The sequence below is a fragment of the Saccopteryx bilineata genome, chromosome 5 (assembly GCF_036850765.1).
Source record: "Saccopteryx bilineata isolate mSacBil1 chromosome 5, mSacBil1_pri_phased_curated, whole genome shotgun sequence".
NCBI lineage: Eukaryota > Metazoa > Chordata > Mammalia > Chiroptera > Emballonuridae > Saccopteryx > Saccopteryx bilineata.
Window position 1 is genome coordinate 206,937,731 of NC_089494.1, and position 25,930 is coordinate 206,963,660.

The window sequence follows — 25,930 nt, forward strand, 5'->3', positions numbered from 1 at the left end:
CTGGGAAAATAACAGACTACAGACTAAGGAAACATGATGATTGAACACACCAGTTACAATGTTTACTTGTTTGTAATGCAAATTCACACGTCTACATGAAAGAATCCCCCAACTGGAATCACAGTGATGATATCAACAGTAACATCATTGAGTGCTTATGATGTGCTGAGCACTGCCCCAAGTACCTTACATGTATTAGCACTTTCCAACCTTTCACCAGCCCATTGACTAGTTTTTTTTGTTTTTTTGTGACAGAGAGAAGGACAAATAGGGACAGACAGGCAGGCAGGGAGAGATGAGAATCATCAATTCTTTGTTGCAGCACCTTAGTTGTTTATTAATTGCTTTCTCATATGTGCCTTGCCAGGAGGTGGGGGGCTACAGCAGAGTGAGTGACCCCTTGCTCAAGCCACCAACCTTGGGCTTCAAGCCAGTGACCTCTGGGCTCAAGCCAGCAACCGTGGGGTCATGTCTATGATCCCAAGCTCAAGCCAGCGACCCCGCACTCAAGCTGGTAAGCCCGTGCTCAAGCTGGGGACCTCAGGGTTTCGAACTTGGGTTCTCTGTATACCAATCCAATGCTCTATTCACTGCACCACCACCTGGTCAGGATGATTAGTTATTAAACTCATTTTACAGATTTGAAACTGTGCGAGATTAAATAATGTGCCGGCCGTTCCACAGTAAGTGGCAGAATCGCAATATGAATTCTAGGAAGTCTGATGCCACAGACCACAGCTCACCCACTGCATTACACTGCCTTCCATGCTGGCACCCAGACTGCAATGATGATGATGGAAATGATGACCACAACCAACACCTAATAATTACTTTACCTAACATTCAGTTCTCATTTCCTAAGAGTGGGCTCTGTGCTAAGTGTTTGGAATACTTTATCTCATCAAATTCCCACAGTTGTCCTATGAAGTAAATTCTGTTATGCTGATTGTTGAGGCCATAGAATATGGTAGCTACACGCTTGGTCAAACTATCTCAATTTGAATCCACCACCTCCTAGTAGAATCCTAGTGCAAATCTCACAAGACTGGTGTGAGAATTTGATGCGATATGCAAAGTCCTGATATACCACCCAGCACAGAGAAGTAGCTACAAATTTTTATCGGGCTAATTAGTAATCTCAGGACATTCTTCAATTAGAAACAAGAAAAGTTTTAAGTGACCATCAGCTCAAAGATGAAGTGATTTTGCCACACAATTTGACACATTTATCATTTCCAAAGTATGGTATGTTACTTTGAGTATTTTAAATTACAGTTTTAAAAAACAGTTGTGGATATGTTTTTAGAAAGATATTTGAATCAAATGATTTGAGGGACCCTCCTGACTACCTCCCAGGAACGTTTGGGTTTTCCAGAACCTAATATGAAAACCGCCATTTAAATGTTGTCCTTCTGAACTCCAAGCTTCTGACCTCCTTGTCCGGCCCTTCCTTACCTCTCTCAGTAGCCTGTATCTTCACCAGCCTCACCCTCAACTCCCTCCTCCAATAGCTGAGTCCCTTTTCTGAACCATGGTGTACAGCCCTCCGTGCCTCCTACCTGTGCTTCCTTCGAAGCTTCGCTCCTCCCGACCATGCCGCTTTCCTGTGCTGGGGGTCAGAGGCAAGGCGCGCTGGGCTGACCGAGTCAGGGGTGCCAGCATCTGCAGGGCCCGGGTCTGCACGCGCATCTCTGGCAAAAAATAAGAAAACAGGAAATTGAGCATGATGATGTTCGTGGGCAGGGACCCAAATGAATCTAACAAGACACATGTGTGAAAATTAACACTGCAGTTAGAGCAAAGCCACATAGCTAAGAGCAGAGTTCTAAGCCTGTGCCCATGAAAGTTCTCTGCCCAAAAGAAGGCAAATCTGCTACTGGGGGAGTCTTCATCCTTTCCTATCTATGCTTCTGTGAAGCAATGAAGTGGATTTCCAATCTTAGAATACCAGATTTCCCAACCAAGCAAGAAGGTACACTGTTGTGAAGCTGAACTCCCCTGTAATTCAGCATCCATTGCTAAGTGGAAAATTGTGGACTCACTGACGCTGTCAGATGAAGTGGTTCCGAGAACAGGTCCCTGCTGCCTCCCTCTCAGGAGGAGCGACTGCACGTGGAGCCGCCCTCGCTCTGTGCGGTGCGTGGCCGCTCAGAGCACATGCCAGCTCCTGAGCTCCAGCTACTTCAGATTGTTCGGATTCCACTGCACTGTGCACAAGCCCTCTGTACGTCCATCTCAATCCATCTCAATCCGCTCTCCCAGCCCGGTCCCTAACACCATCCCCATAACTCGTCTCCCCCGTCCTCCCAGGGAGTCAGAGAAAAATGTTAAGCCCCATGTGGCTCAAGCATACTGCCATGGGAACAGGCATATTTCTTCTCTGTAGGAGAGTCTTGGCTATGGAATTTCCAAATGCCCTAACCGCACCCCTAAGGCCTCCTCCTGGTCAGACTGCCCCCTGCACGGGCTCTGAAGCAGGCTTGCCACATTCCACGCTGCTGGGTACCAGCACTGTGCTTTCAACGGCTGTCTTCGAAGATCTTCCTAAGCCTGAGAGCTGGCTGGTTTGCCCCTCACGTATCATGGAAGCAGGAAACTGAGAAGGTGCAGGTGGGAATACTGAACGGTATTATTTTCTTATCATTTCAGGATATGGAAGGATAAGATGGAATCACAGGAGTTTCCATTTCTAGACTAAAGTTTCATCTTTACCTTAGTTATACCTAGGCACCATCACTTCCTTCTGTACTTTACTTTTCTCACCAAATTTAGGATTCCTGGCTTTGAATATTTTTAATATAGACCAGAACTTGAAGTCTGAAGACCTGGCTGAGGTTCTTTGACTTATGCACTGAATGACTCTGAGAGCAGGATCCTCGTCGGTAACATGGAAACAAGAGGCAGACACAGTGTGGCTGGGAGCCTGGCTCTGGAGTCAGTCAGCCTGTCTGAGTTGCAGTCCTAGCTCCACCCACTGACCCGGTCCATGACTTGGTCCTCTCCATGCCTCAGTGGTCTCATCTCTGAAATGGGTGTTAAAAGAACCACTTTCATGGGGCTGTTGAGAAACTTAAACTGACTCAAGTAAAGCACTTACAATTGAGCTGGCACATATTCTGCACTCAGCAAATTAACTACATACCTATCTGGCAGAGTTGCTATAAAGTTTCCAGATAATGTCTAGTAACTGTCTAACATACTGCCTACACCTGGTTGTGCACTATCTTACTATAGCACCTTCCTTTTAGAGCTCCTTTTGGCTAAGATGTCATGTAAAATAGACATGAAAAAGATGTACCATAACTTATGCTGGAAATAATAGCGAGACAAGTCTTGGCCGAAGAGTTAACATGCCAGTGCCTTTCTGCAGAATTCATCACTTGGTTTCCACTTAGGATTCTTCATACAACCCTTAGATTCTTCCACCAACTCCTGTGGCCATCTGGCTTAAACTGGGGTGGAAAGTAGATTCCAAGGTATGTCACCATCAAACGCGTGAACGTCAAGATTACATGATGTAAAGAGCACACCCAAGACCTCCCACGGGCCCAGTCCTGACAGCAAGTGTTCCTTTCTCGCTCCCCGGCAGACCCTAGTGTCTGCTGGAGGAAGACCACGACCAGCCTGAGCTCTCACAAAGTTTTTGCGGCATTTAATAACTTCCTCATCTTTGGCCTAGACCACAACTCTTGACGCTGTCCTTTCTGCACAGTGGCTGGGCGCTCTTCTCTCTCTGTGCACACTCCCCCTTCCTGGGAAGCTCCAAGGGACCAAAGGTCCAGGGGTGCACAGTCGCAGTGAAGGGCTGGCAGGAAGAGCAGGCCAGTGAGAAAGATGGGAGCGTGAGAAGCATGAAATTGTCCAATCTTTTTAAGGATTTTCAATGCATGCTTTTTTTTAGCCTAGGGAAGTGGAGACCAGCAACCCAGCATTGCTCTCCACGGCCACAAGTTGTCCTGTCACCTGCCACCACCAGGGGACCAGTTGGTGAAACCCATAATACTTGTTGCTGACTCCAATCCCTGCAACCCCCAGGCTAAGTCACACACAGCGTCCCCGCTAACCCTCACCTCCTCGACCCAACCCCCACCCCGGGTTCTGGAGGCTCCTGAGTGAGCTGCCCAAACACGACACCCACTAGAAGCAGGCGAGAGCAGCAGGGGCACCGACCTCTCTTCCTTTACACTGCCAAATAAAAAATGACAGCAGCCAACAGAACAGCCTTGTGGTGTGAATGAATCAAAATTATACCTCTCTTTTTGGTTGGACTGGCAAAAAATAGATTTTTTGGTGTGCTGCAGAATCTTAATTAGTTCACGTATATCATAAGATGGAAAAGGTTGAAAATCACTGGGTTCAAGAGTGTGGGAAGAGCCACGGGTGCGCAGAGGGCACTTTTTCTGCCTGAAACTTTTTCTGTAATATTCTGGAAAACAAATAAACATTAAAAATCCATATAGTCTAACAGAAACAAATTCCATAGTGGAACACAGTCCTGGAATGAGTGGTGGGAAGCCTCTCGTCACAGAGACCCCCCACCCCCACTGGAATCCTCACGTGGCCCTTCTCTCCCGTGGTTGGTTATTGTGTCTGTGTACTGAACTCGGCTGTCCCCAAGGTCACCCTTTCCTACCCATCTGTGGTTACTGTGCTACCTGCCTCCCCGCAGATCAGACTCCACCGAGGCCACCACGTGCTCTGACCTCATCAGGAAATGGTGCTACAACGGTACCTCAGGACTTGGGCAGATTATCCCAACTTCCCTCTAAGAGGATATGGTGCTTTCCCATATGTCTGGAGTTATTCTCACAACTTTCCTAGAAGCCAAGAACTAATTTTTTTTTTATTATAATTTTATTTTTTTAATGGGGTGACATCAATAAATCAGGATACATATATTCAAAGATAACAAGTCCAGGTTATCTTGTCGTTCAATTATGTTGCATACCCACCACCCAAAGTCAGATTGTCCTCTGTCACCTTCTATCTTGTTTTCTTTGTGCCCCTCCCCACCCCCTATTCCTCTCCCATTCCCCCCTCCCCCCCCCCGTAACCACCACACTCTTATCAATGTCTCTTAGTTTCACTATTATGTCCCACCTACGTATGGAATAATACAGTTCCTGGTTTTTTCTGATTTACTTATTTCGCTTCGTATCATGTTATCAAGATCCCACCATTTTGCTGTAAATTTACAGCAAGAACTAATTTTTTTACCAGCATTTTCCAGATGAACAGACACTTGGAGAGGTTATATATCCTGGCTCAAACCACACTCAAAATCATACTCACTTGGGATGAAGCCCACTGACTCCTCACTCTTCTTCCTTCCAGTTTAGTAGTTTGAAATTTTTTCAGTTTATGTCACAAACTCTGTAGGTGCTGGGATTACTAACCCAGATTTGCACGGAATGGATAGGGAATAATGGTGAGGATGGAGCCATCAATTAAACATGTTACCGAATGAGTTTACTTTTACTTAAAAGATATCAAAACTACATTGTTTAACTTCAAGATACCAAAAGATACATTGTAGAATCCTTGGAATGAATGAAAGCTTCAACGGGAAAAATACAGGGTTCTGAGAGGGCCCACTCTCCTGGCTCACCCACACTTGCCCCTCAGGTTGGAGGTTTGGACATCATTTTTTCTGGGTGCAGCTCAGGGTGAGGTGACCCCCGTCCATGCTAGCAGAGTGGCACACGGACTGTAAATGTGCAAAGAGGTCCCTCTCCCACTACAAGCTCAGAAAGACAAGCAGGCCAGCTTGGTGTCTGGCACAGACAACTGCTCTATAAATGGCATACTGGTAAATGTTCAGCAGATCTGTAACCTTTGTTTCTTCCTATCTCCTTTTAGTTCATAAATTAAGTTGGTGACAACACCAATGAAACATTTTGAGGAGCTGTTTTTATATTGTTTCTTGATGTTCTCTAGTCTCGATATCACAAACTATGAAGGACGAAATAAGAACTAAGCTGACCTATGAAGGTTGCTGGGGGCTAAAAAGTTATTGTGACCCACAATCCCAGTGTTACATCTTTCTACCTCCAAATTGTAAAGAAACAAGAAATCCAGGTCAACTGCCTACACGTTTCCACTTCCTGTGAGTACATTCAAATTTATCCTCTCCCAGGATCCACCATTCCTAATTCCTGCTTTGCTATTTGGTACTTTAATGACATTGTTAACTGCTTTCTTTCTGAACTAAATTTCAGCCAATACAAGAAGAAAAAGTTCCAGATCATTCTGTCCCTGTGGCTCTCTTGAATATCATGAAATTGGGGAAGGACTAGGGAAGTGGAGGGGAAGACTTAAGGAGCTGGGCAGGGCCTGTTCAAATGGTCTCTCTGTGATAAGGTGCCAAGGAACTGTAAAACTTAGCATGAGCAACGCCATTTTAAAGAGAAAAAGTCAGGCTTCTTACCCCCTCCTTTCTGTAGAGAATGGAAAGAGAAGAATGCAGGAGCTTCCTGGCTTACAAGGACAACTGGGTCATCTAGTCATAGTTTAGCTGTTTCCTAGAATTCTCTGAAAGGCTGCCTGGGGCCACTTTGCCACACAGAGCAAAGAAGATAGAGTTTATCTGAAAACCTTAGAAAACAATGATTATGTACCTTAATCAAGAATTCCTATACTTGGACTCACCCTCCCATCCTAAAGTCATCAGAGTAACTTATACCTCTGGACAAAGGGACCACAGCCCCTCCTTACCCACACCAACCAGTAGTTGATTTTGTATAAAAGCAGGCTCAGAACTGTATGAGAGCCTACATGATTTGGAATTGTGTCCCATGTAGCTAGCCGGCTAATTAATAAACTCCTCGAAAATTTCTTCTGTAACCCGCCTTGGTTTCTCTATGTAACCTGCAGATTAGAGTACACTACTTTAGTTCCTGATTTCTATTAAGTTTAAATTTATTTTGTCCTTGGGGATAAAAGGGACCAGGAACCAGGCATCTTTGGCATGGACAGTTACGACCTTAGGGAAGTGGCTGGTTTATCTGTTAGAACCAGTTGTTTCTTCCTTTTCTGTTGTGTACAGCTTCTCCGGTGACCACTTCCACGCCTGTCCTTTCAATTCAGCATATGCCTAGGAGCCAGCATAAACTTAAAAAATGTAAATGGATCTTGTCAATCTTCAGTCAAGCCCTTCACAGCTTCTTCCTGCATTTTGGATAAAATCTAAGTTCTTCTCTTGGTTTGTTTTTTATTTTTATTTATTTTTTCCCAAAGTTAGAAGCAGGGAGGCAGTCAGACTCCCACATGCGCCTGACTGGGATCCACCCTGCATGCCCACCAGGGGGCGATGCTCTGCCCATCTGGGGCATTGCTCCATGAGGCAGAGGCCATAAAGCTGTCCTCAGTGCCCGGAGCCAACTTTGCTCCAACAGAGCCTTGGCTGCGGGAGGGGAAGAGAAAGACAGAGAGGAAGGAGAGCGGGAAGGGTGGAGGAGCAGATGGGCGCCTCTTCTGTGTGCCCTGGCCAGGAATTGAACCCAGGACTTCCACACACCGGGCCGATGCTCTATCACTGAGCTAACTGGCCAGGGCCAAAAATCTAAGTTCTTTAACTTGGCCTAAGATGCCTCATGTGACCTGTTCTTGTCCACCCACCCCTGAATATCTCCCCTCTCACTCACCTTAGCCTGCCAACCCCTCCAAGCTCTGCACTTTCACACATGCTGTTCCTTGTGCCTGGAATAGTTTTCCTCCAATCCTTCACTTGGCTGGCTCCTCTACCGCCTTCTGGTCCCAGGTCAAACATCTCAGAGACTGCCTCATCTATCACAAATATTCTTTTCTGGACCTGGTCTTTTCCCTCATGGTACTCATGGCTGCGTGTAATTGTGTGCTTGCCCGTGGCCTGCTGCCTTTACTGAGCATTCAGCTCAGTGAGGTCAGGGCCCATGGCTGTCTTTTCTCCAGTTTTGTTTTTTAAAACCATTACATACTCAGAACCCAGCACAGTGACTAGCTTGTGGTAGGCACACAATACAGATTTGTCAACTGAATCACAGGAGATTGTCAAGGGAATAAGTGTGTAATGCATCCAAATTGGAGCCCTATGCCTTTAAACTGTTAAAAGCATTAAATTGTTTATATACATGTTTGGGGAAGGTAGGGATTGCTTTTCAAAAAAAAAGAGTTCATTCATTTTAGAGAGAAGAGGGGAGGAGCAGGAAGCATCAACTTCCACATGTGCCTTGACCGGGCAAGCCCAGGGTTTCAAACTGGCGACCCCAGCATTCCAGGTTGATGCTTTATCCACTGTGCCACCACAGGTCAGGCTGGGACTGCTCTTCTTTTAGTCACTATCTATATAGCCTGTGAATCAATTTCATTGTAAAATTATAATTTGGCCCTAACTGTTGGTCCAACTCATTAGCAGCCGTGTTTCTTGGGGTACAGAAGACCAGGGATGGGGGACTATGGCCCAATGCTTTGACCAATAGCTGGCACAGCTTGGCACAGTTTTGCTAGCCTTCTGTTTCAAAGCAGCCGGAATGTTTTTTGAGATTAAGCAGACAGGGGTGCATTCACACAGGGCTAAGTTTGTCCTCAGAGCCTTTTGGAGAGTTCCTTTGGGTTTATTCTGGGCATAGATATGCACTTATTGTCATAATTTGCCTTATTAAAAGTCATGTTCTTCATTTCCCATGTTTCTTTTTTCTTCTTATCCTGCTCCGTGCCCACCCCGCCTGAAGCCAGACTCTCTCTCCTGTTAGCAGGTGCCACCACCAGAAGCTTCCCAGCACCTGTCCCTTCAGTCTCCTGGAGGTGCAGAGGGCCTGCATTCCATTCCTGGCTTCTGAAAGAAGATGCTGTTCAGTATAGATTTCTGCTCTTAGGCTACAATAGCTCTTCTTTATTTTCTGATGGTTGAGCGTTTATCAAAAGTTTCACATTCTCAATACATTGCCCTTTCTTTAAGAACTCCTTGTTCCTGTTACTGACCTTTCGGTACCTATATATTTAGACTTAACCTCTGGGTCACTGTCCCTTTATTACTCTCTCTTTCTTTCTTTTCTTTTTCTTTTTTTAAGAGTCATTACTGACCCTCTAGGAAATTTGTTCTGTATTCCCTCAGGCCTGTATCCTATCTGATGCTTTCTATCACAGGCATAACAAAACCTCTTCTGTCTTTTGGCTCACCACCCAGGTCCAGCAGCTCGTTATTCCAAGAGGGCCACACTTAACCCTTTCAGTCATACCTAGGTGCACATCTATGTCTCAGACCTGTATCCATTTGTACCTCCTGCTCCTCTTACTTCTGCTTTTTCTCATTTGATTTCCCCTGAAACCACCTAGACGAATCCACACATACAATTTATACCAGTGGCATTCAGCATATTTCTGATTTTTTTCTGAAACTATAGCTTGACTATCATCAGATCTTAGCCAATGACCTCTAGGTCAGTCTTGTACGAAGACTGGAAAAGGGTGGGCAGGGGGAAAAGCCAACTCTTTAACCTAATGAATATCTAATCTGTTTCTGATTTACCTTTGACTTCAAACCCTCCACCCACTGAAGTCTATACCAGCTAGCCCAAGACAAGGGCACAAGAAAACCAAGGACCTTATAGTTAAATTGATAACTCCACCACTGGTGAGGATGGACACTCTACAAACACTCAGAGCTTGACCTTAAATCAGTTTTGCTCAGTGGCAGGCTGTGTGATGTGTGTGACCAATATGGATTCTGGAGCCAGCTGCTCGGGTTCCTATTCAGGCTCTATCACCTACTAGGTGTTTGACCTTAGGCCGGTTGCTTAATCTCTTGTGCCTCAGTTTATTTTATAAGCCTTCCTATAAAATAGAATAATAGTACCTGTATCAAAGTGTACTTGTGAGGCTTAAATGCATTGATTTATGTAAAGTACTTAGAACAGTGCCTGGCATTAAGTGGTAACTTCTTACCAATAGAACAGAAACTTTATTTATTGGGCACATGGTATATACTAGGTGCTGTGCTTTTAAAAGTTATTTAGTTAATATTCTTATCATTTGAGACAATGATGACCCCAATTGTACAGGTAAATAAAGTGACTTGAAATACGAGTACAACAAGTATGGCCATAGGCCACGCCCTCTCCACTCTACCCTTCATTATATGCCTCTGAAGAGAACTGGGCTTTGAATACTTTTTTCTTAGCCATCAGCCTTGCAAGCCTGCCATTTCTTCCACCTCACCCTTTTGCTACTCATATGAGACAGAAAGATACAAAAACAGAAGACCAGCAAATACACCAAAATGTTACTACTGGGTGATTAGATTATAGGTGATACTTTTCTTCTCTTTTTCTGTATCTTACAAATTGTTTACAATGAACACTTATCATTTTAATTATCGGAAAAAGTGAATTAGCTTTATTTTTTTTCCTAACTAGAATGAGTCTAAGAGTCTAATTTCTCCATATTTTTAATGGAAAATCTTGGTCAGGAAATGGAAGTGGATGTGCCTGTCCTGGGAGCCACTACAGGCAGCGGAAAGCCCTCACATTGGCAGAATTTACTTTGGGAGCTTCCGCAAACACTGAAACACAGGATTTCTGGGAAAGTGATATCAGTAGAGGGAGACGAAGCCTTCCTGAGAAAACTCAGCCTCCACCTTTCTTCCTTCGCCTACTCTTTCTAGTGTTCCCAGAGAACCATACAAACCTCTGCAGTGAACCATTACACTTCCTTATTATAATATCATACACTTTAGCTTGAAAGCACCTTTTGTACAGTATTCCATTTGATCCTAATTCTAAAGAGCAAGGAGAGCAGGTATTATTTATTCCCATTTAGCAAATGTAAACAGCCTCATATAGGGACAGTTTCACGCTTGAGGTCAGGACATATAAGTTACATAGCTGGTACATAAAGCTAGGATCCCTAACTCTCACTTCCACACTCTTCCCTTATGTTATACTGCTTTTGAATTCTACAGTCCTTTAAGTCTCTTGACACAGGCAGCAAACATTTAATACCGAAAGCTTCTTTAGAGAGAAAGCTTCCTTTGAAGAAAAAGGAGTTATTGAAATCCAGACGAGACACCTCTCGGTCCCTACCCAACTGTCCCAAGATATAGAGAATGATGAGGCCACTTTTTGAAGGGCTCTCTCACCCTTACCCCTGCCACCCAGACTACTTTCCTGCTCATGACTCGGAACTGCTTAACACTGGTTACACTGTTGAAATGATACAGGATGTGTCATGTTCAGACTTAAGAGTCCACTTCTATACCCAGCCCAATCATCCATTCATTCAATCAGTAATCATTAAGCATTAACCATGGACCACACAATGGGTTAAGGATTGGGCTTGTAATAGTGGCAACATAGACACAATCCCTCCCTCTATAAAATTATAAATTAATGGGGAGCACAGGCAAAATATCATAACAGTACAACCATATAATTACAAATCATGATAAGTGCTAAGGAGATAGAGTACATGAGACAAGAGTAGTCTACTCAACACGCCTCTCTCTCCTTTCCATCCACTTTCTTACATTGTGTGTGTGTTCGTTTCCCTCTAATCATATGTCTCACAGAGAGCAGGCATCAGAAGTTATAATTACCTTATAGAGTGCTCTGAGCCAGGCCAGGTCCTAAATTATTACTTCTACAGTTTATTGTAATCTTTACAACCAATCTCTAAGGTGGGTACTTTTATGTTATTACATCCCTACCTCACAGATGAAGGAACTGAGACTCAGAGAAGAGAAAATTGCTCAAACTCTAGTTTGAATCCAGATCTGGCTGATGACAAGGCTTATGCTCCTAGCAACTATACAGAACGACACAGCCTGGAATTGTATTTATGTGCAGATTTTTTTCAACCAATGTATATTCTCTTCCTGATGATTTTCTCAATCACATTTTCTTTTCTCTAGCATACCTTACTATTAGCAGTTTTCAGGGACTCAAAAATTAAATCTAGTGCCCCTCACCACTATTTCATGCAAGGGTCAAGTGCAGTCCTAGTCTATCTTTCTTTCCTTGGCCAGGTATGGTGACCACTTCTATATGGTGCCCTCTTCCAAGAGAATATGCCCGATAAATATGTGTTTAATAAAAATGTGTTCTGAGTGAACATTAGACAGGTTCCTGGGGGGCTCCCTGCAGTTGTCTATCCCACCTTATTTGGAAGGAGAATGCTTGCTTCCCAGAGTGAACTTCTATTGCTGATGCTCTGTCTGGACCAGATCAGTGTAGTGTTAGTCTACTGGGACAGGTGGGGCGGAGTGCCAAAAATATAATGCAGCCAATGCCCAGACCCTTAGCTGAGACAACAAAGAGCATGTGAAAAATTCTTGACATCCTGAATCATGGGATTCTAATGGACCAGTAAAGTTGGAGTCAAATAGAATCTGTTCCAGTCCATTACAGTAGTACTGGACCAGTAGCCAGGAGACCTGCACCACGTTAGTATAGATGACCTTTAGGGTTCCTTTACTTTTAACAGCCTTGGACCAAGGTGGAGAAGTGCACAAATGACAAACCCTGAGCAAGAAAACATCTCTGCGTACCTCCATCCACAGTGATGAGCACCTTCTACATGTAGGCTCCAAGCTGGAGTCTGTGTGGAATGAAAGACAGCATCTGACTTCCAGTTTTGCTGGAGACACACACTGGATTTGATGTCAGAGCAACCTAGGTGCCAATCTGAGCTCTGCCAGTCCCTGGCCACTAGTCTCTCTGAGCCTCAGGGCCAGCCTCCTCTGTAAAAAGGGAATAGAATATTACCTGCCTGGTGCCATGGCTACAGGATCACTGAGGCCAGCCTGTGATAACCAATTCAAGACCAGAGCCATTATTATTCAATCAGGGTAGCCTGAGAGAGACACACAGGGAAGTCACCTAAGGGGTTTGATAGGATGGGGGCATAATGATAGTCTTTTTTATTCCTTATAAAAAGAAACTGCAAATGTCCAAAGCCTTTTGGGAAGGATATATAACTCCAGAGAGGAGGGGTTTTTTGTATATAAAAACAGGAAATTTGGGGTATCATCTAGGTCTCTTAGGAACAGACTAGCACAGAAGACCCAGCAACTGGTGTGAAAGAGAGGGGTCCTTCAGTGTAAGGATAATAGAATTAGCCTGAGGAAGTCTTCTGGAGGCTTCCTCTTGCCCAGAGCCTCAGACACTGGGCAGGGATGGTGCACCAGTGAATGTATCTGCAAGGCTGTTTTAAAAACATGGGGGTCAAGCCTGACCAGGCGTTGGTGCAGTGGATAGAGTATTGAACTGGGATACAGAGGACCAAGGTTTGAAACCCCGAGGTTGCCGGCTTGAGCACAGGCTTATTTGGAGTGTGGGGTCACTGGCTTGAGCATGGGATCATAGACATGACCCATGGTCGCTGGCTTGAGTCCAAAGGTCACTGGCTTGAAGCCCAAGGTCACTGGCTTGAGCGAAGGCTCACTCGCTCTGCTGGAGCCCCCTGGGTCAAGGCAGATATGAGAAATCAATCAATGAACAACTAAGGTACAGCAATGAAGAACTGATGCTTCTCATCTCTCTCCCTTCCTGTCTGTCTGTCCCTATCTCTGTCTCTCTCTCTATATCTGTCACAAAAAAATAAAGTAAAAATAAAAACATGGGGGTCAAATGTATGGCAACGGAAGGAAACTAGACTTGGGATGGTGAGCACACAATAGAGTATACAGACTTTGAATTGTGTTGTACACCTGAAATTTATATAATGACATTAACTAATGTTGTCTCAGTAAATTTAATAATTAAAAACTATAATGAGATTGGCCCCTGGAGTCCTCCCATCTTGAGCTCTGGGGCAAGAGACCCCTCCCCTCCACTAGGCAGGAGGAGGTAGAGGGGGTCTGGCTCTGGAAAGTCGTTGGGGGGCACAATGTGGGCTGGGGGCGCCAGCCTTTCTCTCTCCCATCTACTTGCAAATAAGTTGCTCCTGTCCTAGACCTGCTTATAGAAGAGGGGTGGACATTTAAAAATGTAAATGGAGACTGTCATTCATTGGCGGAAAATAGGTCCCTTGCTAAATTTGGCATCAGCTAAGGAATTTTAGCAAAAATGAACTCACCCTCTTGTTGCGAGGGAGGCCTAATCTTTGCTTTGCCCAAGAGGATTATTGGGTCTTAGAAAGCAGCTCACATTCATTTTTTTTAAAAAAGCTCGTGCCAACTGCATTTACGTCCATAATAAGTAAGATTCGTTCTGCTTTTTTTTTTAAATGATTTATTTATTTATTATTATTATTATTATTTTTTGTATTTTTCTGAAGCTGGAAACGGGGAGACAGTCAGACAGACTCGCGCATGCGCCCGACCGGGATCCACCCGGCACGGCCACCAGGGGCGACGCTCTGCCCACCAGGGGGCGATGCTCTGCCCCTCCGGGGCGTCGCTCTGCCACAACCAGAGCCACTCTAGCACCTGGGGCAGAGGCCAAGGAGCCATCCCCAGCGCCCGGGCCATCTTTGCTCCAATGGAGCCTTGGCTGCGGTAGGGGAAGAGAGAGACAGAGAGGAAGGGGGGGGGTGGAGAAGCAAATGGGCGCTTCTCCTGTGTGCCCTGGCCAGGAATCGAACCCGGGTCCCCCCGCACGCCAGGCCGACGCTCTACCGCTGAGCCAACCGGCCAGGGCCTCGTTCTGCTTTTTAGGGTAGATAATAGACATTCCGTGCTATTTAAATGTCTTCAGCCCCCATACCTAAATGTTCCAACCTTTGATATCCCCCACAGCAGAGTCTCCCTGTCTCCCGCGCTTTCTGCCAGCTGTTGCTTTATGTTGTTTGGAAGCACAGTTTAAATTGAGGGCAAGGTACCAATATGCAGCCCATGTGTGGAAACTTTTTTGGGATTTACAATATACCTTTTTAAGGTGTAAATATGCTTCTAAGGACTGAGTTTTTACTTATCCTCATCATTTTCCTTTCTTTTTAATTCCTACAAAATTAGTGTAATATAGAGCTTTTTTCTTTTTAATCCTTTATGTCCTTACTCACCCCAACCCTGCCTTATCCTCTCCAGGGGAATTCTGGACCCACTGACATATATAACAGAAAAGGGGGACCGACAGTTCTGTCTCTAGCATGGCATTCTCAAAACATCACTTCAAATGGCTACAGATTTGGCACTTGTGTTAGGCTTTACAATTTACAAAGTATTTTTACCTAACACATCTAATCTTCATAACAACCCTATGGAGTATTGCCTCCCTTTGACAGAAATGAAAACTGAGGCACAAGTAATTTAAATAAGTTGCTCAAGACCATAAAGAAAGTGGAAAGGCCCTGGCCGGTTGGCTCAGCGGTAGAGCGTCGGCCTGGCGTGCAGAGGTCCCGGGTTCGATTCCCAGCCAGGGCACAAAGGAGAAGCGCCCATTTGCTTCTCCACCCCCCCTCCTTCCTCTCTGTCTCTCTCTTCCCCTCCCACAGCCAAGGCTCCATTGGAGCAGAGATGGCCCGGGCGCTGGGGATGGCTCCTTGGCCTCTGCCCCAGGCGCTAGAGAGGCTCTGGTCGTGGCAGAGCGTCGCCCCTGGTGGGCGTGCCGAGTGGATCCCAGTCGGGCACATGCGAGAGTCTGTCTAACTGTCTCTCCCCATCTCCAGCTTCAGAAAAATACCAAAAAAAAAAAAAAAAAGAAAGTGGAAAAACCAAGACTCAACACATTATAAGGCTCCAAATGGTGTCCCGAACCACCTTCTAGAACAACCGCATCACCTCAGGGCTCAGTGAGATATTTGTAGGAGTGAAAGATCTTTAGATAGCAGTTGCCTTATCTCAGAAAGAGCACAGTAATTCTTCCAGCATTGTCAGGAGTGATGATGATCTTTGGTGGTTTCCGTCAGTAACTACCACTTACTACTAGAGCTGCTTAATTTCCACCTGTAGTTAGAATTCCTGTGTTAACTGGGGACCAACTGGACTGCAAGTAAGAAGGAATTTAAGTCTGCAAGCAGTATCTCAGGAGACAGATTCAAGACAAACTTAGCCGGTCGCATTCTCCTTCTGAACCCAAGCAATCAATCCCCAGTTCCCAAGGCTGGCCTGGTCATCCAGGCTGGAGGAAACCTGCCTTTGATACCACATTTCTTCCAGACTGGAGCCTGGTCTTGTTAGTGTCCACTAACCCATAAACAGATGGTATTGGGAACAAAAGCTGAAGGGAAGTCAGGTTGAGAAGTTTTACCTGACTGGGCAGAACAGGTCCTTCCCCTGCACCGGGCACTAACACACAGAACAAGTGGGTGTCAGCCAGGACTTTTGCAGGTGCTGGGGCGGCAGCCCGGACCTGGCCAGCGTCGTTAGGAAATACCCTATGAGCTTTACATCACCCCTTATCTCCCCTCCCACTGCAATCCCAACACACCAAGCCGGCAAAGGTACAGAACCTATGACAAAGAGAACGTAGTGGACTGTGACCCCATGTCACAAATCCAGCTGCAGATCAGTGCCCCCCCCCCCCCCCCCCCGCCTGACCTGCCTGGCTCAGTGGGGGAGGCAACCTCCTCTCTTTGTGGCATTCCAGCTGCTAGTGGTGAAGAGGTAACCATGGGAACCATCACAAAGGACTTAAAGTTGAGAAAAAGAGGCTGGAGGCCATAGTGGAGAGGCAGAGAGGGACTTCAAGCATCAGTCCCGCAATTCTCCTCACTGTAGCCATGAGCAAGGATTGTGAGTCAGACCAGTAGACAGGTGGAGCCTGCACGCAGGGAAGCAGTCTCGAGGTCAGGGACAGCCACAGACCTAAGAGCCTCGTAGGTTCTCCCTCCAGGTTTCTTCTCCCCTCCGGGAGCAGAGCCCTAAGAGAACTGTTTGCAGTAATTGTACCCGGAGATAATGGGGATGGCTTGGGTGAACAGAACTTCAAATACACAGTGACATTCCTTCCAATACAGGGCTGCAAGAGCACTCTGCAAAGGGGATCCTCCTCTCTCCTCCCACCCCCCTTCCTCAGCCCACTGCCTCCAGCAGCACCTCCTCTGCATGTCCGGGGCTCTCTGATGGGTCTGATATAAGCCTGGCACCACCTGGATGGCTGAGGAAAGGGCCCCAAGATCCTGGCTGTCTAGCTGCACTGCAAAGGAGAGGCCCAATGTGCAGAACATCAGTACAAAGCAGCTTAGTGGGATTAAGTGAAACGGCTCAGATCGAAATAGGAAATCATGTCTGTATATAACTCATTTTCCCCCTGGGCAGCTACACATTTTAATAAATTGACCAATGTGGCTTCTTACATCATCACATGAATGAGTTCTCAACCTACCACCTGGGATTTATTTCTTAAAGTTTTCGAGGTCAGGGTTCTCCAGAATCTGGGAGTTGAGAAAATGCCAGTGGAAATGGGGAATACAGACTATCCTGGGCCGAGAGTTTACGTTGCCTCTGACTATGACCAGGCTCCGGAACACCTTTCTCACTGCGGCTTCCTTGTGGAAACCAAGATAACCTCACATCTCTGTCAATCTCTAAATGGGCTTCACAAAGTCTAGGCCAGATAGTAACTGGTGGCCTGGTTCTCCATTTTTTATTCACAAATTGACTTAATTGGAGTCCCTGGGGTAGGAGGTAAAGGACAAGGTCAGAGAGAGAGCCACTGACAGGCAAGACTTTGGAGGACTGAGGGTAGACCGTGACCAGCTCATTAGCACCTGCCCTGCAAACCCCGCCCCCCACAAGGTAGTAAGGATACCCATTAGGAACACACTCAGGAGTCAGCAATTCCTCCACCACCCGCGTTCACTTATGGGCAGCCTCTGAAGGAGGAAAGGCACTTACAGATGTTCCTTTCTCCTTGCAGTAATTAAATAAAAAATAACTTTACCTAAAGGGGGAAAGTAATGGACATCTATTATAAACCTCATCATCTAAGAGGCAAGATCTGCTTAGGTTCCAATCCCAGCATTTCCACGCCTGATGTCATCTGTGTCGGTTTCCTCACCTTTAAAAGGAGATAATAATAGTGCCTACCTCACAGGTGTGTGAGAAAGATACAAGGGTTTCAGACACTTCCTGACTCTTGGCAAATAATAAATGTTAGAAGCTAACACCCACCGGGTGCTAAGCAAGTTATTTTTACATGTATTTTGTCACTTAATATCTTTAACAGCCTTAATCTGATAAGTATTAATACCTCTTTTTAAGGCATTATCATCACCATTTTGCAGATGAGAAAACTCAGGCTTGAAGAATTTAAGAACTTGACCTAAATTACTTATAGGTGGTAGAACTCAGGTTCAAATGGAAGTCATCCTGGTTCCAAAGTCTAAGACCTTTCCATTACACTAAACTGCCTTTACCTATAAGATCATTTTGTTGTTATTTTTAGTAATGAATAACAAGAGAAAACATTAGCAAGAAACTCTGATGTTTAAGAAACAGTACTAATGGAAAAAGAACCAGGATCTTAAATCTCCATCACAAGCAGGAAGCTAAAAAACAAAACAAAAACAACTAGTCTAAGACAGAGACCTCTGCTGACAACTATTCCAAGACAAATGGCTACAGATTTATATTCACTCAGGGTGTCTATAAACCCTTGAGTGCAAAATATCTTATTTTTCATCACTGAATTCCAGAGGCTAATAAAATGTTCTCAGCAAATGGCTGATGTTTACTGAATGCATTAAACCAATCGAACAACAAATGCCTCTGCTGGAGCTGGCAAAGCACTCTTCGCAAACACTGTGTCGAACTTAAAAATAAGTGAAGTTAACAGACCAAGTAAACTCCTGTATTTTTTTTTTTTTTTGCATTTTTTTTTTCTGAAGCTGGAAACAGGGAGAGACAGTCAGACAGACTCCCGCATGCGCCCGACCGGGATCCACCCGGCATGCCCACCATGGGGCCATGCTCTGCCCACCAGGGGGCGATGCTCCGCCCATCCTGGGCGTTGCCATGTTGCGACCAGAGCCACTCTAGCGCCTGAGGCAGAGGCCACAGGGCCATCCCCAGCACCCGGGCCATCTTTGCTCCAATGGAGCCTTGGCTGCGGGAGGGGAAGAGAGAGACAGAGAGGAAAGCGCGGCGGAGGGGTGGAGAAGCAAATGGGCGCTTCTCCTGTGTGCCCTGGCCGGGAATCGAACCCGGGTCCTCCGCACGCTAGGCCGACGCTCTACCGCTGGGCCAACCGGCCAGGGCCAACTCCTGTATTTTATTTATCACTTTGTCCAAGGTATTTTGCTGAAAATTAAAGTTATACAACTTGTCCCTTTTTTAAAAAAGCACAACATTAATTTTATACAAAGATCAAGAGTTGGGGAGGGGGCGAGGGAAGGGTGTAAAGAGGGACAAATATAAGGTGATGGAAAATGATTTGACTTTGAGTGATGGGTATACAACATAATGAACAGTTCAAATGCTATAGAAATGTTTACTTGAAACCTATGTACTCTTATTGATCAATGTCACCCGGTTAAATTAAATTTTCTAAATAATAAAAAAGAGAGTCGTTTTCCACCTGCAGCTTTAGAAAGAAGATATAATATGTAACCCTTTCACCTAGATTCCTAGAGGATGCTGTGACTTCAGCTTCAACTGGTATCATTAAATCAGTTGTCACAAACAGAAGGGTTTGCCTAGTGGGTATTTCCTCTCTTTGGGGTTTACTTGCGCTGGCAAAGCAAAGTCCCAGTGGTATTTTGATCAAGTAGGCAAGAACTTTACATTTAAATTCCCTACAACCTCACAAAAGGATCCATTAAAAAAAAAGACACATACAATCCTAAGGATATTGGTTACTATGTTATGAAGTTCTTAATAATATTAAATAAGAGGGCTTTCACAAAAAGTGCAATTGATTTTATCATCAACACCAAAATTATACATTATATTTATCACAATACATGGAATTATTAGTTATTTATTGAGTTCTGATCAAGCTGAACACTTTCATTATCTAACTTAATCTTCACAGCCTCCCTATGAAGGAGATGCTTTATTTAGGCTCAGAGACATTTAATAACTTGCCCAAGGTAATAGTGTGTCCGTAAAGTCATGGTGCACTTTTGACCGGTCACAGGAAAGCAACAGAAGACGATAGAAATGTGAAATCTGCACCAAATAAAAGGAAAACTCTCCCAGTTTCATACCTATTCAGTGCAGTTCGATGTGGGTTCACGCACAGATTTTTTAGGGCTCCTTAGGTAGCTATCCCGTATAGCCTCTACAGACTCGTCACTGACTGATGGCCTACCAGAACGGGGTTTCTCCACCAAACTGCCGGTTTCCTTCAACTGCTTATCCCACCAAGTAATGTTATTCCTATGTGGTGGTGCTTCGTTCTAAACACGCCGATATTCACGTTGCACTTTGGTCACAGATTCAAATTTAGCAAGCCACAGAACACACTGAACTTTCCTCTGTACCGTCCACATCTTGACTGGCATGGCTGTGGGCTGCTCCGCTGTATATGCGGTGTTATGTCATCATCTGCGCATGCGCACATGCTGCCACATCATCCTACAGAAACTGGGAGGGTTTTCCTTTTATTTGGTGCAGATTTCACATTTCTATCATCTTTTGTTGCTTTCCTGTGACAGGTCAAAAGTGCACCATGACTTTACGGACACACTGTATATAGCTAGAGACCAAGATGGCATGTATACACTTGTGTATTTCTACAACCTAAGTTGTTCTAATTGAACCAATGCTTTGCATATGATAAAAGACATAGGTCTCAAGAGTTCAGTTCAATGGATTTTGATCATTGTGGATAGCTATGTAACCATAACTCAAAAGAAGACAGAACATTTCCATCACTCCAGAAAATCTCTTCTCACCTCTTCCAGTCAATCTTCCCTCCCCTAGAGGCAAGCACTAACCTCTACTATCATAGATTAGTTTTGTCCATTCTAGTACTTAATAAATAGAATTGCTTCTTGAATTCTTTTGTGTCTAGCTTCTTTCCAGGTGGCTATGTATATCACTAGTTCATTACTTTTGATTACTGAGTAGTATTCTATTGTATGGATGTATCACAGTTTATCCATTTTCCTTTGATTAATTTAGGGTTGTTTCCAGTTGTTGATAATTATGAATAAGGTTGTTAGGAACATTCTTTCCAAGTCATTTTGTGGACATTCATTTTCATCTATCTTGGGTAAATAGCTAGGTTGGGTCATAGGGTTGGTGTATGTTTAACTTACAACAAAACTAAGTTCTTAATTCTGTACTCTACTCCTTCAGAAATGCCAAAGCTTATTAACATGTTTGATTTCTCCTCTTATATGACAAGTTTCCTGAGGGCAAAGAACCCATCTCCAGTTCCTGGGCTACCTCCCACATAGTAAATGTTTGCTGAACAAATAAATGACCATTGTTCATACTGCATTCCTATTCCTTCTTTAGGCGTTACTATAGCATAAGAAAACATTCTTGGTATGCATGAAAAAAATATGACAAGCTGGAGGGTGTGCACTGGAGGCACTGCTCATTCATTCAAGCAAGGTGAAAAACTGTCCAGCCAGGAGACTCTTGACTTCCCCATTTTCTTTTTGATATGACCTTTCCTAGAAAGTAAACCCCTCCAGGAGATCCTGCAGGAAGAAAGAAGGGTGGCTGCTCCTGATCAAGTGACACTATGGAAAGGGAGGAAACTGTCACTGCAATTGAGGTCACACAGTGGTTAGAATTACAGGATACTTCTGTCAAGCAGGAGGGCAGAGGAAGCAGCAACCCGTGAAATCCTGACCTTCTGAAAGAAGCTAGCAAAACAGCCGCACTGTTAGAGCCCAGGGGAACAGCCTCCAATAGAAGGACAGAGATACCTGGTTTGGGTAAAAATGCCACATGGATTCTATATTAAAAATGAAAAGTAAAAATACCTTTTGAGGGGAAAGTAAAATGTTAATGTAAAAACGTAACCAAATTTAACACACAAGATAGGATAATAAAAAAAAAAACATTACGTCCAAAGTGGAGAAACGTTTCAGGCATATCATCCTTAGCTCAAAGGTGTACCACAAAACACCCCTTTCTGACTCTGAGGCAGAACATTTAATTCCCATGAATCAATTCATTCATTTACTTTAAATCACAGAGCTTACACTAGTATTTAACCTATAACTTCCTAGAAAGTAACTGAATCATTATTGATATTCTATCCCTAAAGAGAAAAGGATTGGCAAGTCCTAGCTGTAATTTTAAATTTTTCTTATCAAAAAAGAACTTTTGTTTTACATAAATCAAACCAGGGCTTTGCCTCATACTAGATTCCAGTGCTTTGGGGCAATTGTTATTTCCTTTGGTCCCAGGTTACTGAGGACAGAAATTAGTTTAGAATTCCTCAGTTTGGGCTCTGAGAGGTAACCTCGTCTTCCTTAATCCAGGCAGCACCGCATTAAAGCCATCCTAGGCAGATGGATGTTTACCCTATTCTTGAAGTCTCCAGGGAAGTAAATTCTCTACAACATCCCTTGGTAACCTTCTCCAGGGTTTTATCAAGCAGACAGTGAGGAAGTTCAGATGTAGAAACCAATAAAAATATTAACCCTGAGCCTAGCTACAAGCACTGGAAAGGGGTATGTGCTTGGGCACTTTGCCTTCAGTGGTAGAGAAATGTATTTAGAAAACAGGCTACGCAAACAGAAACCATTTGTCAGGAACAGATGTGGGAAGTTGATTCAAGAGAAATTGCCACAATAAATTCTGTTCCATTAAACCACATGAATGTTATTGTTGGCTATAACATTTTTTTAAAGTACAAATTTATTTCCTTGTCAATTACTAGTTTTAGTGCCTAATCAGGTTTGTTAGCAATTTTTAAAAAATGTCCACAGCTCCAAGTTTTCTAATGGCTAGCCTTCTATGAAGAACTAGGCCTTAGCAAACAGAACAGGAATGCTATTGTTAAGGATAGCTTTCCCTCTTTCTCGCTTTGGTATATTCCTTCTTTTCCACAGTGGTCATGTAATACTTTTATAATGGGGGGCGGTAATTTTTAAAAGACAAAAATAACCATCAGGGTTAACTGAAATGCAAAACAACTTTTGGTGACATTATTTAGAGGAAGATTTAGACATTTGTCTGACCAGCATGCTTTTAATTGAAAATACTTATTTAACTGGCCTTCCAATATAAATAATCAGAAATAGAGAAAACACAGAACTACCTTTAAAAGCCTCGGCGCTAAGATTTCCTGCTGCACCCTGGTATCTCCCAGCAATCTCTCCATGAAGAGTATGTGCCTGTGGGCAATCACTCTCTCCAGTCCAAAAGCCTCCCTGAACAGAAGTGTACCAACACAACACTAAGATTTGAAAACGCACAACCCCCTCCCCCCAAAAAACAGTAATAGTAAAATACAGGAGCGCAAGAGACCGACACATCCCACCCCACCCCCACAGGATGCTGCTGGATGTATTGAAATTTTATAAGCTCTCCCCCATCCTTCAGCAAAGCACTTTTATTCATCTGGCAACTCAGAGTAGAGCACGTGTCAGGTATAATTTCACTGTCATGATTTAATTTTCACTACAAAACCGTGGAACACACCTTTTAAAATTTTGCCTTGAGATCTGGAACAAGTGGGAGGAAAGGGCAAACACGCCCTTCCAAGCACAATTAAGGCCTTTCCTACGGAAACGAATCCAGTACAATAAAAAAAAAAGTCGTTTTCCTAAACTCAGTAGAAGCCCTCGTGGGAAGCCATTTATCAAAATTAAAATATTTCACAGATCATTTCTTCTGAAAAGTTTTTCATGCTGTCAGTAGCCTGCAATTATTTTCCTCTTTGGAGTGGCAGTTTCTGCCTCCCTAATCAAAGAAGCCAAGGCCCAGGAGTGTCAGGAGACCCTCCGAGCGCGCCACCTTCCCCCATCAGGCGGGCTGCAGTGAAAGCCAGCCCCGGGACCCATTCTCACCGATCCCGTCTCCAGAGTCGCTGCAGGGACCGAAATAGTCACCCCTTAGAAAGTAGGCGGCGGGGCACCCTACCTCCCTGCTTCAGAGGCAGCAGTGTATACCGACCGCGCCCGCCGCTGGCCAGGGGAAGCAGACCCGAGCCCCGCACTCACCATCGCCACTCGCAGGGCCGCCGCCCCCGCCCCCCGGGCCGCGCGGGGCTCCAGGCCGACGCCAAGTTCAAACCTTGCCGCCGCTCGGAGGAGGCAGCGCGGGACATCGCCGGCGGGGCTCAGCCACGCTCAACAATGGGAGGCTCGGCCGCACCGGCTGTGCAGCGGGCCCTGGGCGCGCAGCTCCCGGGGCCTGAGTCCCGGCGCCGGGGACCACGCCTCCCCGCCGCGGGGGCGCTCCGGAGGCCCGCGCTCGCTCTGCGCTCGCCACCAGGTAATCCACAGGAAGCCTCCCGGATTGGCTCAGGGCGGGATTTGCATGTCAATGGCAAAGAAAGCTCCCTAAGGTTTGAAAACGGATTCTGGGCTGAAGGAATCAGGCTCCACTCGGGTCCTCTTGGTAATTAGGGTACCGAAGCACACACTCTCAGTCTCTCCTTGACCAGTTCGCAGTCATAAAAGTGCCTTACCTCTTCCCCCGCACCCCATTTTGAAATGAAGAGGAATCCAAAAGCAAAATTGCAATTTAAAAAGCCCGCGCTCGCTTTTCAGGGGCTATACAGTTAGTAATTGATCAAATGAAGCATGCGTGAAGCAAGGTAAAAGTTCACAGCTTTAAAAAAAAAAGCTCACATTACAAGGAAAATAGCCATCCCTTTTCTCTTTACGTCCTCTTTCCAGTGGAGTCAATAGGAGAGACTAAAGCTTGCTTGCTAGTCGGCTAAAAGCTGTTGAAACCTTCCAGCCCTTTTTGTGTTTCCATAAGCGTCATCTCTAGATGAGAGACAGGTGACGGTTTCAGTGGTTATGACTGTAATCTTTTGGGAGATACTGGATTCGGCTATGGAAACCTTTGGGTCTTAGACAAGTCTTCCACACATTTACATTGTTTTGCATATATTATCAAGGTGCCTCGTTAGTCTTAAGGTACGGTGCTATTTTCAGTTTCACATTTCTTCAAAGGCTCATTCCAGCCTCTTTCAATAGAGGTAAGATTTTTTTTTTCCCCACAGAGAGTACCTTTCTTAATTGCTTCCACATGTCAGCTCCAGAAATTAAAATAACAAGAAAATTTGAAAGTGGCTTTATTTCTTCTTACTCATGTAGAATCCCTTTTGTTAAAAATCTCAGATTCTATATTTAAGACAATAAATATACATATAGACACACAAAAAGGTAGGAATTAGAAAACTCAGTTCCCCTACGGTTGATACCACTTGACTTGACTTGGCTGTGCCCTTGGTTATAACCCGTGGAATGCAATGGCAACCACTAAATAAACCTCTTTACTGAGATCTTCCTAGACAGGCTCGCCCCCTCCACGCACAGTATTATCCCCCTTAAAACTGCAATTTGTTTTCAATGATATCACAAGCACATACAAACACATATACACACACACTTGTGACACAGTCAATGGGATCCCCACACACATTGTTGCTAGGCATTGGAAGCAGGGAGGCGGATGTTGACTGTCCTGTGTCCTAGTGGGAATCTAGTTTTGGGGGAAGGCAGGTGATGTTCAGATCTTAAACTTTAAAGAAGTGGTCAGCCCTGACAGAATAGAAAGCACACTGCATTCCCTCACCTGTTGAGGAATTAAGTATTAGCTGAGGACACGGGCAGGCACTCTGGAAGCAGAGCAGATAAGACCTCCATCCTGCTGCGTCGTTCTCTCGTTTTCTAAGTGCTCAGGGTCAGCTGAGATCTCATAAGGGTGGAACAGATCCCTTTGTTCCTTTGTGAAACATCACTTTAAGCATTTTAAGTTGGTGGTTAAAAATACACTTTGGGTTCTGGCCCTAGCTGGTTGGCTCAGTGGTAGAGCTTCGGCCTGGCGTGCAGGAGTCCTGGGTTTGATTCCCGGCCAGGGCACACAGGAGAAGCGCCCATCTGCTTCTCCACCCCTCCCCCTCTCCTTCCTCTCTGTCTCTCTCTTCCCCTC

At 44.9% G+C, this 25,930-nt stretch overlaps 1 protein-coding gene across 7 annotated transcripts in view; it reads right to left on the reverse strand.

Annotated features, from left to right (window-relative positions):
• The window catches only part of SHROOM3 (shroom family member 3), a 323,146-nt gene that overhangs the window by 72,092 nt on the left and 225,124 nt on the right, over positions 1-25,930 (reverse strand). For 6 of the 7 annotated variants that reach the window (XM_066233275.1, XM_066233274.1, XM_066233277.1 and 3 more), the window contains one exon: positions 1,560-1,691. In XM_066233275.1, the coding sequence (XP_066089372.1) occupies positions 1,560-1,691 (132 nt within the window). Of the gene's footprint in view, positions 1-1,559; positions 1,692-23,985; positions 24,135-25,930 lie in introns of those variants that run through there. The other variant, XM_066233280.1, reaches the window with a different exon arrangement.